Source organism: Microcaecilia unicolor, chromosome 7 (assembly GCF_901765095.1).
Source record: "Microcaecilia unicolor chromosome 7, aMicUni1.1, whole genome shotgun sequence".
Lineage (NCBI taxonomy): Eukaryota > Metazoa > Chordata > Amphibia > Gymnophiona > Siphonopidae > Microcaecilia > Microcaecilia unicolor.
The window spans coordinates 244500718-244513281 of NC_044037.1; the positions used below are offsets into that span (position 1 = coordinate 244500718).

Here is a 12564-nt window from a genome sequence, read left to right on the forward strand (position 1 = left end):
AGCAAGGTGGAGGTTTATTTTTAAGATTTGTTCCTGCTCAAGTATACTGCATCTTTCCAGCAACAATGATTTTTGTAATTGTCTGTGAAGAATAATTTCTTAGAAATGTGTTTCTCTCACAACTGTGGTGGCATCATGTCCATATAGCATTTTTTTAATTACAATTTTAAAGATTTGTCACAAGAACATACAAGAAAATGCATACATAACAAAAAAAAAAAAAAAAGATAAATATTAGAGAAATACAGTGAGAATAAAGGATCAAATTAAAACGTAGAAAGAGATTACAGGCTTACATTACTTAGAACCCCCCCCCCCCCAAAAAAAAACATTTACCCCTCCCCCCGGCTTTTTTTTTTTTGCCTGAGGAATGGCTGTAATGTACTACTACTACTTATTTCTATAGCACTACTAGATGTACACAGTGCTGTACACCGAACAGGTAAGAGACAGTCCCTGCTCAACAGTTTACAATCTAATCAAGACAAACAGGACAAATTAGGGAGAAGGGAATCACTTAAGGTGGGAATTATAAAACAGACATGGGTACTGAACAAGTGAATAGGAGGAGGTAAAGGACGACTCAAAAAAGGTGGGCTTTTAGCCTAGATTTGAAGACTGCCAGAGCTGGAGCTTGATGTACTGATTCAGGAAGTCTATTCCAGGCATATGGTGCAGCAAGATAAAAGGAACGAAGTCTGGAGTTGGCAATGAAGGCGAAGGGTACAGATAGAGATTTACCCAATGAATGGACTTCCCAGGAAGGAATGCAGGGAGAGATAAGAACAGAGAGGTACTGAAGAGTACTGGTGTAGCCAGACAACCAATTTTGGGTGGGCACCAAATTTTGTCAGCCTCCACCTTCCCTTCATTTTCCACCCCTTCCCTATCACCTCCCAACTCATGATATAAATACTCTAGCTAACGAGGATCCCTAAGGTCTGTCAGCTGATGACATCCTCTGAAGTCTGCGAGAATTTCCTTTTACCAAGCTTGGAAGACAGCAGAACATCCATGAGCTACCGATGACAGCACCTCACACATGCTTAGTTGATAGTGGCTCAAGAATCCTAATGTTAACTGCAGAGGTTGGTAGAAAAGGGTTCCAGCCATCTTTGGACGAGGTCCTCAACTGGTGATCCCCACAAGATACAGCAAGGGTCACGGCCAGGTCAGAAATAAAGGATGGGGCCCCCTGGATCCTCTCTCTCCTCTCCTCTGATCTCCCCACCTACCAGTATTATCCCAAGGTGAGCTAAGAATTGATCTGGTTCTTATTAAATGGAGTAGACACTGAAGTCTATGACTTTTCATTCTAAAAAAAACCTCCTCTAATTTTGTTTTTTTGGAAGTATAAGATAATGGGTCATATGAGATTGTTACTTAAGTACTATCCCATTGACATACCCTCACAAAATATAACACAAGGGATTACAAATTAGAAATAAAAATCGAACTGGGAATCCCAAAAAGTTAAACAGCATGTACTGTAACACTAGAGAAATAAATTTCCTTTTCTAATGAACACAATACAAAGGCATCTGCTATGTAAATTTCCCAAAGCTAACATATTTCAGTTAATAAATTAAAAATAAAATGCTTTTGTCTACCTTTGTTGTCTGGACATTTTATTTTTCCATCATGCTGCTTTCAGTTTCTTTTCTGCTTTCCTGTCTGTCCTCTGCTAATTCTCCTTCAAGTGATTTCTGTCCATTTGTCTTTTCTCCTCTCTTGTTCCATTCTCTAACTACACCTGCATGCATAAATTTGCATGCTATTATCTCTGATCATAGGGGTGGTAAACTCTGTGCTGTTCCAGCACTATTTTTAAGAGCACCGTTTGGAACATTGCGGGGCTTTTGATCATCTGGACATGTTTGTTGTCTATAATCCTTTCATCTCCCTTGGAAATCCTATGTTTGCCCCATGATTTTTGAATTTAGATACAGACTTCATCACCACTACCCTTTCCGTGAAGAAATATTTCCTTACACTACTCCTGAGTTTATCCCCTTTCCCCTTCATCCTATGTCCCTGTCAACCATTGTCTTCTGGCTTTACTCCTCCTGGTCAGAAGTCAGTCCACAGTAGTAATCCAATCAAAGTTTAGTCCACATTCCAATGGGGTGCTCCAACAAAAGGTCCACTCCAGCATAAACATCCCTCACCTTCAAGAAGGAAGAGAACAGTCTCCTATGCTGTTGGCTCACCAGGTGCAGGACCTTTATTTAGATCCCCCTTTCCAGTTAAAGCAAGTCCATGGTCCTCAGCACTCAATGATCATTTGGTCCTTAAAGTCCCAAGATAAACAAACAGATATCCCCTCCCCCTGCCACCTTTCGGGACCTAACAGGGTCCTTTCTCCCTTCCTAGGTTTTATCACTTGATGATGTCCACTGTTCACGCAAATCACATATGAATGTATTTTAGCTCAGTTGCTGGATATTCTTCTCTCTCCCAGTGCTCAGGCAATTGTGTCACTAGACTCCAGAAGGGTTAGTCCCATCTGCCACCTTCCACATAGGCTTCTCTGCTAAGCTACAACCTCCCTCTCAGGGTCCCAGTTATATTCGCCCTGTACAAGTGGGCCATGGGAATAACCTGAAAACCAGGTCAACTTTCTATAAGGCTAATTCCTGGTGAATCTTAGCTGGGGGTCTCTACCTCCCCGTGACAGGACATACACCCTTTCAGAGCCCCCTCATTCCAGAATTTCCTTTTATTTGAAAAGGGCTGCCTCCTGCAGCTGTATGCCACTGAAATATTTAAATGTGTATAACAACTGCCCTCTCCGACCTATCTTGCAAAATATACATATGGAGATCTTTAAGTCTGTCCCCAAGCACCTTATGACAAAAGAGCACTGACCATTTTAGTAGCCACCCTCTGGCCTTATGCCATCAATTTGTATCTTTTTCAAGATGCAGTCTCCATCCAGTATTACACAATAATTAAAAGTCTATACCAACTCTTTTTTCCTGCTGGCCAATCCTCTCCCTTGGCACCAAAGCATCCCTCTGGCTCTTACTGTCCTCTTTTCTAGTTGTAAGACTATTCAATACAATCATCCTTATGTATATCAAAAGGGTCACCAGGGGTTTCACGCTTTTCCACCAGATGAACAGGAATATTCAGATGATCTAATCATACCTATGGACATAAAATTAGATAATCCCCTCTGTCTGCCTAGCTGGTATGCAACTATAACCCCTCAGTTTTGCTTGCACATATCGTTGGGGGGGGGGGGGGGGGTTGGCTATTTTCTTCTACCATAAGCCTTTACTCAGCTACCCAAAAGTTCAATATCCCCTTCTAATTCACATGACCTCAGCCAGGGGACACACAACAAGGCTCCTTTTGGAAACTTGAAAATCAAGAGCCCTGGCATCACCTCACAGCTGACATCATCATCAACAGAAGGAAAAGGAATTAAGCAATGAAAGAACTTAGCGGTCCTTTTACAATGTGGGCTTATTGCTTGCTAAAACAGAACTACTGCCTGTTACCACCACCTCAAACACGGCAAGTGCTTCACTTGCTGCACAGCCATTTCTTTAAATAAAGAAAGACCTGCCTTTTACCTGCGGTGGTAAAAGGGGGCCTTGGCATACATCAAAAACACACGCCAATGTCAGGACAGGCCCCCTTTTCCTGCAGCTTTGTAAAGGGACCTCTCAAAAAGGTTCAGAATGAACCTGGGGATACAGGAAAAAAAAAAAAAAAAAGAGACCTAAAATGTAAACGTTTCTACAGCGAAATATATTTTTCCTGCCAGTATATAAACAAACATCAGATCTATGATGTTTGTTTATATACTGGCATGAAATTACAAGACATAGACTTGGGGAATAATTTGCTCCATATTTATTATGTATCACTGAAGAAATACATCTGCATGAAGTGAACCAAACATAAAAAGTGTGACTGATAGACAAATGCTAAATATACTATATTGTTTTGAGAAAATATGTTACATCTACACTAGCTGGTTAAGCAAAGAATATTCTGTTCATTATATAAGCAACATGTGTATACTTTTAACTGTAAATACATACTACCCTCTAGTGGCAAAAAAATGAACTATTTTCAAAACAGTGCAGGTACCAGGTTAATCCTCATGAATGCAGAGATGTAAAATCCTACAAACAAAACATTTGTAAGCAGATTTTTTTAATTGCACCAGTTATTAATTGACATTTACACATTTCAATATAGAAATTAGAGAATGGTATATTAAAAAGTCAATACATAAAATATGCAAAGTATATTTTCTACAAATAGATTTGCATTTTTAGCAAAAAAAATTCCATAATTGTTTTTTCATATAATAATAGATGTCAATTAACACATTTCTTTGTAATTACTTAGAGAAGCAAGGCTGAGTCAAATCAAAGTCCATTGATGCCAGTATCCTGTCTCAGACAGGTCAACCTCCTATTATGTGACGTTACAATATCTATATTTCTATTGTCCTTCCCAAACACTTTGTTCTTCAGATCAATGACTTTTTGGAGATTTCTATACTTAAGCAGGACCCCTTGGTTACCTTCCAGAAAGTAATGTTCTCAGTAGCCGGCCCTGCTCTTGGGAATGCTCTTCCTGGGCATGTCCAACTACAACAGTCTCATTTGGAGTTCAGAGCAGCTCTGAAAACCTACTTTTATATGCAGGTATATTTTTTTTATTTTATTTATTTATTGCATTTGTATCCCACATTTTCCCACCTATTTGCAGGCTCAATGTGGCTTACAATAATCATGAATAGTGGAAATATATTAGAAAATAGACATTTAGTGTTGCAGAAGGATCTTGTACAATAACTAAATATTAAGGCAAATTAATAATTTTGAAACTGGATCTTCAATCACCATAGATCATACATTTTTGAAATCCAGTAGCAATGTATACATACAACTTCTTATCATACTAATTCAAGATGTTTCAGAGTCATGTATCTTTGTAACTTATATCTTAGTATCTTCAAACCAGAAGATCTTGGGCAGCATGATAATAATAAAACATGATAGTAGTATAACAAGCAGATATTGTAAGACAGTTCTGAATATATGTGGAGGAGTTGTGTATATTCACATTGGTTGATCTTTGTGGTATGCCTTGTTAAAGAGATGGGTCTTCAGTAGTTTGTGGAAGTTCGTTAGTTCGTAGGTCATTTTTAAGTTGTGCGGCAGTGCGTTCCATAACTGTGTGCTTAAGTAGGTGAAGTTTGATGCGTGCGTTAGTTTGTATTTCAGACCTTTGCATTTAGGGAAGTGCAGATTTAAGGAATGTGAGGGATGACCTTTTGGCATTCCTGGGTGGTAAGTCTATCAGGTCTGACATGTAGGCTGGTGCATCTCCGTGAATGATTTTGTGAACTAGGGAGCATATTTTGAATGTGATGTGTTCTTTGAGTGGGAGCCAGTGTAGTTTTTCTCGTAAGGGTGTTGCACTTTCATATTTTGTTTTACCGAATATGAGTCTAGCTGCAGTGTTCCGGGCTGTCTGAAGTTTCTTGATAATTTGCTCTTTACAGCCGGCATAGAGTGCATAGTCTAGATGACTGAGCACCATTGATTGTACCAGGTTACGGAAAACAGTCCTTCGGAAGAAAGGTCTTACTCTTTTTAATTTCCACATGGAGTGGAACATCTTCTTGGTTGTGTTTTTCACGTGGCTCTCGAGTGTTAGGTGTCGATCGATGGTAACTCCAAGAATTTTTAGGGTGTCCGAGATTGGAAGGTTTAGATTTGATGTGTTGATGGTGGTGAATTTGTTCTTGTTATGTTGAGAGGTGAGTATTAGGCATTGGGTTTTTTCTGCATTAAATTTCAGCCGAAATGCATCCGCCCATGAATGCATGATAGAGACTTTGATGTCATTAGAAATTTCCTTTAGATCTTGATCGTTACGTCGTTAGGTTTTGGTTTGATAACAGTTTGGCCGAGGGTATCATCATTAAGTTGAATAGTGTCAGCGAGAGGGGGGATCCCTGTGGGACACCACATTCAGGTATCCATGTGGCTGAAGTAGTCAAATTAGCTGTCACTTGGTATGATCGTGTGGTTAGGAATCCCTTGAACCAATTGAGAACGTTTCCTCTGATTCCGAAGTACTCAAGGATATGTAGTAGTATTCCATGATCAACCACGTTGAAAGCGCTTGACATGTCAAATTGTAGAAGTAATATGTTCTTTCCAGTTGCAATCATTTGTTTGAATTTGGATCCACCACATGATATTGGAGCAATATATTCCATGTACCACCTGTTCTCTTCTGTATTTCCTGTCCTCTCACTAACCTACTCTTCAACGTCCCTTCCCATCCCACCACCACTCCTGCTCTTTCCTTTCTTTTGCCCGTCCTGTTTGCATTGTAGTTCCTTTCTTTTTCCTATTGTAGACCGTTATGATGGAGCATACCCTTGGCGGTATATCAAATAAAGATGAAAACTTGAAATCAGTTTGGGTCAGAAGTACCTGGCAGATGACAAAAAGTTGATATTTTGATTGCTAATTTCCAGGGATAAGTAATGGCTCTCCTAAAGATACCTGGCTCAATTTTTAATGGGCTGTTCCTCCAGAAACTTGTCCAAACTATTTTTTTTATCCCTGTTATGTTAGTCTCTTTGATCATATCCGCTAGACTTGGATACCAGCTTTTAATTATGAGCTGTATGGGGGGGGGAGGGGGAAACACTTTTTACAGTTTGTTTTCAATCTGCTGGGCATTATGTTTATGCAGTGTCCTCTTGTTTTAGTGTTTAAAAAGTTAAACAAATGTTTTAACTGTTCCACCCCACTCATTGTATGAACTTCTAAACTTAGATTGTGTGCCTGATATTTATATATCACCTACAAGCCCAAAAAACTGAGTAAATAATATTCATATCCCTTCTGTCATTTTTTTCTCCTAGCTGAAATACTATATCTGGTTTAGTCTTTCTTCAAAGAAAGTTGTTCTGTGCCTTATTTTTGTTTGAAGTGAGGCAACCAGCACCTACGGGGTCTTTCATTAAGCCAAGGTAACGTTTTTAACTCGCAGAAGAAAATCAGCTGGCGGTAAACACCGAGATGCTCATAGGAATATAATGGGTGTCTCGGTGTTTACTGCCAGCTGATTTCTACCACTCCTCTAATGCTCAGATGCCATCAGGGACATGTAGCAGAATAATCTTATTCCCAGATTTTTCTCTACTCCTTTTCCTATTTGATTTGCGTTTACCGCAGTTGCCTGAAAAGCTCCATGTATTCTCCATAATGACTCCACACTCTTTTTTTTTAGGTGGTGATTCCTAACTCAGACCCTGTCCCCACATTTTGCACCTATAACTGCAATTTTTAAATTATTTCACATTAATTTTACAACACTTAGAAAAAAAAAAAAAAAGAGAGAACTTGTGAATATGAATGTAGCCAGAGATAGATGGCAGTGATAAGTTGGCTGTGTGAGCAACTGACTACAGTCAAATCATGGTGGAGGGATGGTAAATGTTTAAAACAGGGCCAGAGATTTTCTCAACCTATTTCTCTCTTATTTTATTTAATTTTTTTGTAGTTTTATTTCAGGTACTTCCATAATTTTAAATTTTCCCTCTTCCATTAGCATGCAGGTTCTGGAGCCTGTTTACAACAATGGTTTTTAGTCAAACTTCCTGTGAATTAGTAACTATTTTCTTTTGCCTGTTTTGGTCCATTTCACTTTCAAATAAGGGTTCGGGTGCTCTTCACTGTCAAGTTTTAGTTATCACCTTCACTGCTAGGATATTCTATATATATTCTCATAAAAGTAGCATTTTGCCTCATTTCCTTCTTTACCGATACGGTGGTAGTATTTCAAAGTAAAAACCAGAAGTCAAAATGCTTTTAATGCTTTATTACTTGAAAGACAGAAGTACAAAAGTTGAAATTTTAGTCTTTTGTTTTTTTCCCTTCTAATAAGATTATACAAAATGACCAAATTGCATTTTGACAGAATGTCTAAAGCACGTGTTATATAAATTCAACATTTACGAGGCTGTTGGATAATGTAAATCCTTTTGGGTATAGCAATCTTCTCCACTGTAGGTCGTAACTTTTCCTGAGCCATTTGTGGAGCTCTTACAGGAAACTTAAATGTGAGCTATAAAAAGAAAAAAAAAAACCAAAATAAAAATAAAAGTTTCATAACAGTTACTGAACTGCCATTTGGCAACTGAAATAAGTTAAGCATTTATGGGCATGAAAGCAACACAAGGACCAAAAATGAGACCGTACTCTTCAGTCAGAACCTAAACTACATTATCTGCTTCATTTTCTCTACTCCCAAACATGGTTCACCTGAGAGGAATTGCCTGTAAAAAGCGAGTAAGCGTTTCTTCAGCAGTAAAGGTGTGAGACAAGACCAAGGGTAACAAGAGTGCAATACGTTCAGCCAATCCTCACAGAAGAACAGTGTGGGGTGGCAGCTGTCTGCAGGAGAAACAGCCAGCACATAATAGCCCAAAGCCTGCAAGGAGAAAGAGAGAGAGAGAGAGAGAAAGAAAGAGAGAACGAACCTCTCAAATACATTTTAGTTCAGTAGTTTTCAATATCCCAGCTTTGGGAATTTGAAAATGCAGCATTAGATTTTTATTTTTTTGCACAATACTGGGGAGGGGAGGAATGGATCCTCAGGAGCTTAGTCGAGATCGGGTGGCAGAACCGGTGGTGAGAGGCAGGGCTGGTGGTTGTGAGGCGGGGTTAGTGCTGGGCAGACTCATACAGTCTGTGCCAGAGCCGGTGGTGGGAGACGGGACGCGGGGCAGACTTATATGGTCTGTGCCCTGAAGAGCACAGGTACAAATCAAAGTAGGGTATACACAAAAAGTAGCACATATGAGTTATCTTGTTGGGCAGATTGGATGGACCGTGCAGGTCTTTTTCTGCTGTCATCTACTATGTTACTATATTTCTCTGGTGTTGGACTGCATACAAAATCTGTTTTATTAGATTTTTTTCACTTCCGTTTCCATTTGTGGTCCTTTATTCTGTGTTTAGCGAGGCGTTTTTGTATGCATGTAGTCTGAATAGGAATTTGTGGCAGCCGGCCTTTTTCTTTCCAATAAAGGTGTGTTCTAGGCCTTGGTGTAATGGTTTGCAGTGCTGTCTTTCATAGACAATGGCACATTAAAAAAAGAAAAAAAAACAAAAAAAACCCCAGTTGACTGAAGTCCTGTAATGCACCAGAATGGCATGATCAGAAATCAAGGACTGTCCCAAAATATCCAGCCTAGAACTGGGTATCTTGGCATTTGTGGTTAACAGCACCTTCCCCCTTGAAGGGGGGAGGGGAGGGGGAGGGAAAGGACCCAGAACCTGGCACGTGGCTCTACATGGAGAGCAGTTGCCAAGATGCCTGAAAAAATATTCAAGGGGCAATATCTCCAAACGGGTTAGTTTTGTCAGGACTGAGAAGTTCTGCAACTTGAAGGTTTGATTAAATGGGAGTGGGGATTAGTTGTATTGTTGGATTAAAGCATTACTGGATGGATTACCGCCGTTCAAGAAATTTGCAGATAAGTGATTTTCTTGGTGCACAATGAACTTTTGAACCTCCTAGCGTGTTTAACTGATAATCCTTACCAATCTGTAGTGCTGGATGGAAATTTTTTATGCCAATGATAAGACTGAAGACAGCTAAGTTGCTATATGATATATTGCTGCCACTTAAGTTTAAAGTCTTTTTTCTTCATCAGATTTGTAGATGATTGGTTTGGGTTGCAGTGACGTGTATGGAGTGAATTTAGCGCAATTTTAGTAGTGAGCTGTGCTTATATTTATGTAATTGCCTTCCACAGAAATACTGTTAGTTTTGCAAATACCATGAGAGTAATGAACCTCACTCTTAAACCAAGGTATGTGGAATATAATTGTCTCAAATGTACTGCCAACGCTCACCGTAGTACTTGAATTATGCCAAAGGCAGCTTCCCTTCTGGAGCTCATAAGATCTTACAGGTATGGTGTGCTTGGAAATTCTTTTTAAAATCAAGCCCACGGCACCCAAATTAACTGGAAATATTTATGTATCCTTCTGCCACATTTTCTTGGTCTCAGACTGCATTTCTTGGTATTTGAGGATCTTTTCTCTCGCTATGGTTTACAGAGTAGCCACTTGGAACCAACTCAATAGCACATTCAGTGATGTTTCTCACTATCCATCAGAAGAGATCATGGTAACCAAAACCTTCATCTTACCTTTTCCTCAGGTCAGGAAAATAATGCTTCTTCAATAAAATACTAGTAAAACATGCCCGTTTATTGCGGCAATGAAATGGGCGCTAGCACGGTTTCCTTCCCCCCCCCCTCCCCCCCATCCCTACTCACCCCGTCGGCGTTCGTCCGCCATTGTTGCAGACCTCGGCACCACCTTCAATCTGCTGACATAGCTCCGCCCTCGACGTCATCACGTTTGACGCGAGGGCGGGGCCCCAACACCACGAAGGCTTCGAACCGGAAGGAAGTGCCCGGAGGACCCGACAGTGACATCAGTGTCCTCAGAACGTTGAGGGTGAGTTTTATTATATAGGATACAATACAAGAGGATGCAAAGAACATTTTAGAAACTCTATTACTTACCATGTTTTAAGTAAAACTATTACATATACTTACTTTTTGTATGGCATTGGCAAAGATATCCATAGCCCTCATTTTGGTAATATTCAAAGCAGAGCTGCAAAGAAAGGTTAAGGGGGGGGGGGGGGGGAGAGAGAGAGACAAATCCTATTTCATCTGTTCATCTTTTCCTTTCACTCTATGAACATGTGTAATCTGATATACAACTAAAATCCTCCAGTTGGTGACGTTAGTCATTTTATGTTAAGGTACAGAGAAATTAATACTACAATAGAATGATTAGCTCAAGTCACACCACAGGAAGGGTCAGTACCTGCTCTCAAGTAAAGGCTTATCAAATTTCGACATCAGCATTGAAACAAGACCAAAATCCACTTCAGCCTTATTTTGGTTTCGGCTGAAGATGCCAGTACATTTTAGGCTGAAACCAAACTTTCTCTCCCCCCACAAATGGAAAAAGCCCTGAAGTCCCCCTCTTGGACCCACCAGTAGGCCCCCTTCCCTGGACCTACCTTAGCATTCTGGCAGCCTAGTGGCTGTTGGGGCAGATGCAATCCCTTGCTGGCCATGCCATTTCCACAATCAAAATGGCTGCTGCAATTTCCAGTGGCAGTCTTGCGAGATTGCTGCTGGAGGGTCACAGCAGACATTTTAACATTGGAGCTGGCACGGCCAGGTGTTACATCAGGGGCACTGGAACATTCTTTTGGATGGAGGAGCCAAACACCAAACCAATCTCTGACCCTACCCCAAGTCTTCTAGTTGCTAATATTGAGTTAGACAAAATGTTGTTAGAGTCATGGCCCCATTGGCCCACCCCCATTCTGCTGTCTATGGGGGGAAGTGGAATGGAAGGGAAGAGAAGATTGGGGCAGCTGCTGGACAAGGGAAGAGATGCTTGACATGGATGAATGTGAAGGGAAGAGCGAAGGAAGATTGTTGGACATGGGTAGGGGAAGAGATGGAAAGCTACAGACAGAAGCAGTAAACCTTGAAGACTGGATGGTGAGAAAGATGGATGAAATTTGACTGGATTGATAGGCAGAAAAATAAGTGAAAGAAAACTGAGCATGAACTATTAATATCAGATAGGAACAGGAGAGAAAAATTGCAAATGGACAAAAGGTTCTGGACAGTAAGCAAAGAGAAAATGAAAAGAAGAATCAGAGCCTGGGACTAATGATTAGAAAGGCAGATTTTTTTTTTTTTAATTAGAATATATGTCTGTTTTGGGAACAGACATCTGCTATCTTTATATTTTGCACAATACAAAAGGAAATTAATCTTTGTTTCTTTGGTATTTTGCTACATGCTGAGTCTGGCTTTTTGGGACTTCCAAGTTAATTTTTATATATCTCTTAGTTTGTGGTCATCTGCCCTGTATTTGGAGAGGGTTTGCGTGTTCTGCATGTGTGAACAAGGCCAGGTATCCTGTTAGCATTCAGTATCTGTAGGGATTTGTAATACAGCTTGATCAATTTTCCCCCAATAGATATATTGATGTTCTAAGGCTCACTGCCTTTTCCCAGGAAGTTTCTTGTTGTTGTTTTGGAGTGGTAGATTTGTTCTACAGGCCTTGAGTAACTTTTGTAGGGTTTTGTATTAATTCATGATGTGACCATCTCTGGGAAAAGGTGACCCTAAAGTCACCAGATGCAAAAACAAAGACAAAAATAAAACCCAAGAGGTTTTAATGAATTTTGTTTAGAGCAAACAATTTGTAATACAACAGTCCAACCTCATTTTTTACGTGAAGAAAAAAAAAAAAAAAAAAGTTACAGAAGTTCAAACTTACAGACTGACCAATTTTTCAGGTTATGGGTCCATAAGCAGTTTCAGTGCTTTGGATCTGCAAATGTAGTCACCTTTTCCCAGAGATGGGTTACATATGTCTGCTACTGGAGAGGGGTTATGCTGCTATTAGCCCTCTGCCATGGAGGCTATCTCTTCTCCCACACGCCCCGCCCAATTGG

General features: G+C 40.0%; 1 protein-coding gene across 2 annotated transcripts in view; it reads right to left on the reverse strand.

The window, feature by feature from the left end:
• Nucleotides 1-7873: 7873 nt before the first annotated feature.
• Nucleotides 7874-12564, reverse strand: part of DAPL1 (death associated protein like 1) — a 33412-nt gene continuing 28721 nt past the window's right edge. For both annotated transcript variants that reach the window (XM_030209886.1, XM_030209887.1), the window contains exons 3-4: nt 10628-10688; nt 7874-8118 (exon numbers count right to left, since the gene is read on the reverse strand). In XM_030209886.1, the coding sequence (XP_030065746.1) occupies nt 7999-8118; nt 10628-10688 (181 nt within the window). In that variant the 3' untranslated portion in view covers nt 7874-7998. The remainder of the gene's footprint in view (nt 8119-10627; nt 10689-12564) is intronic.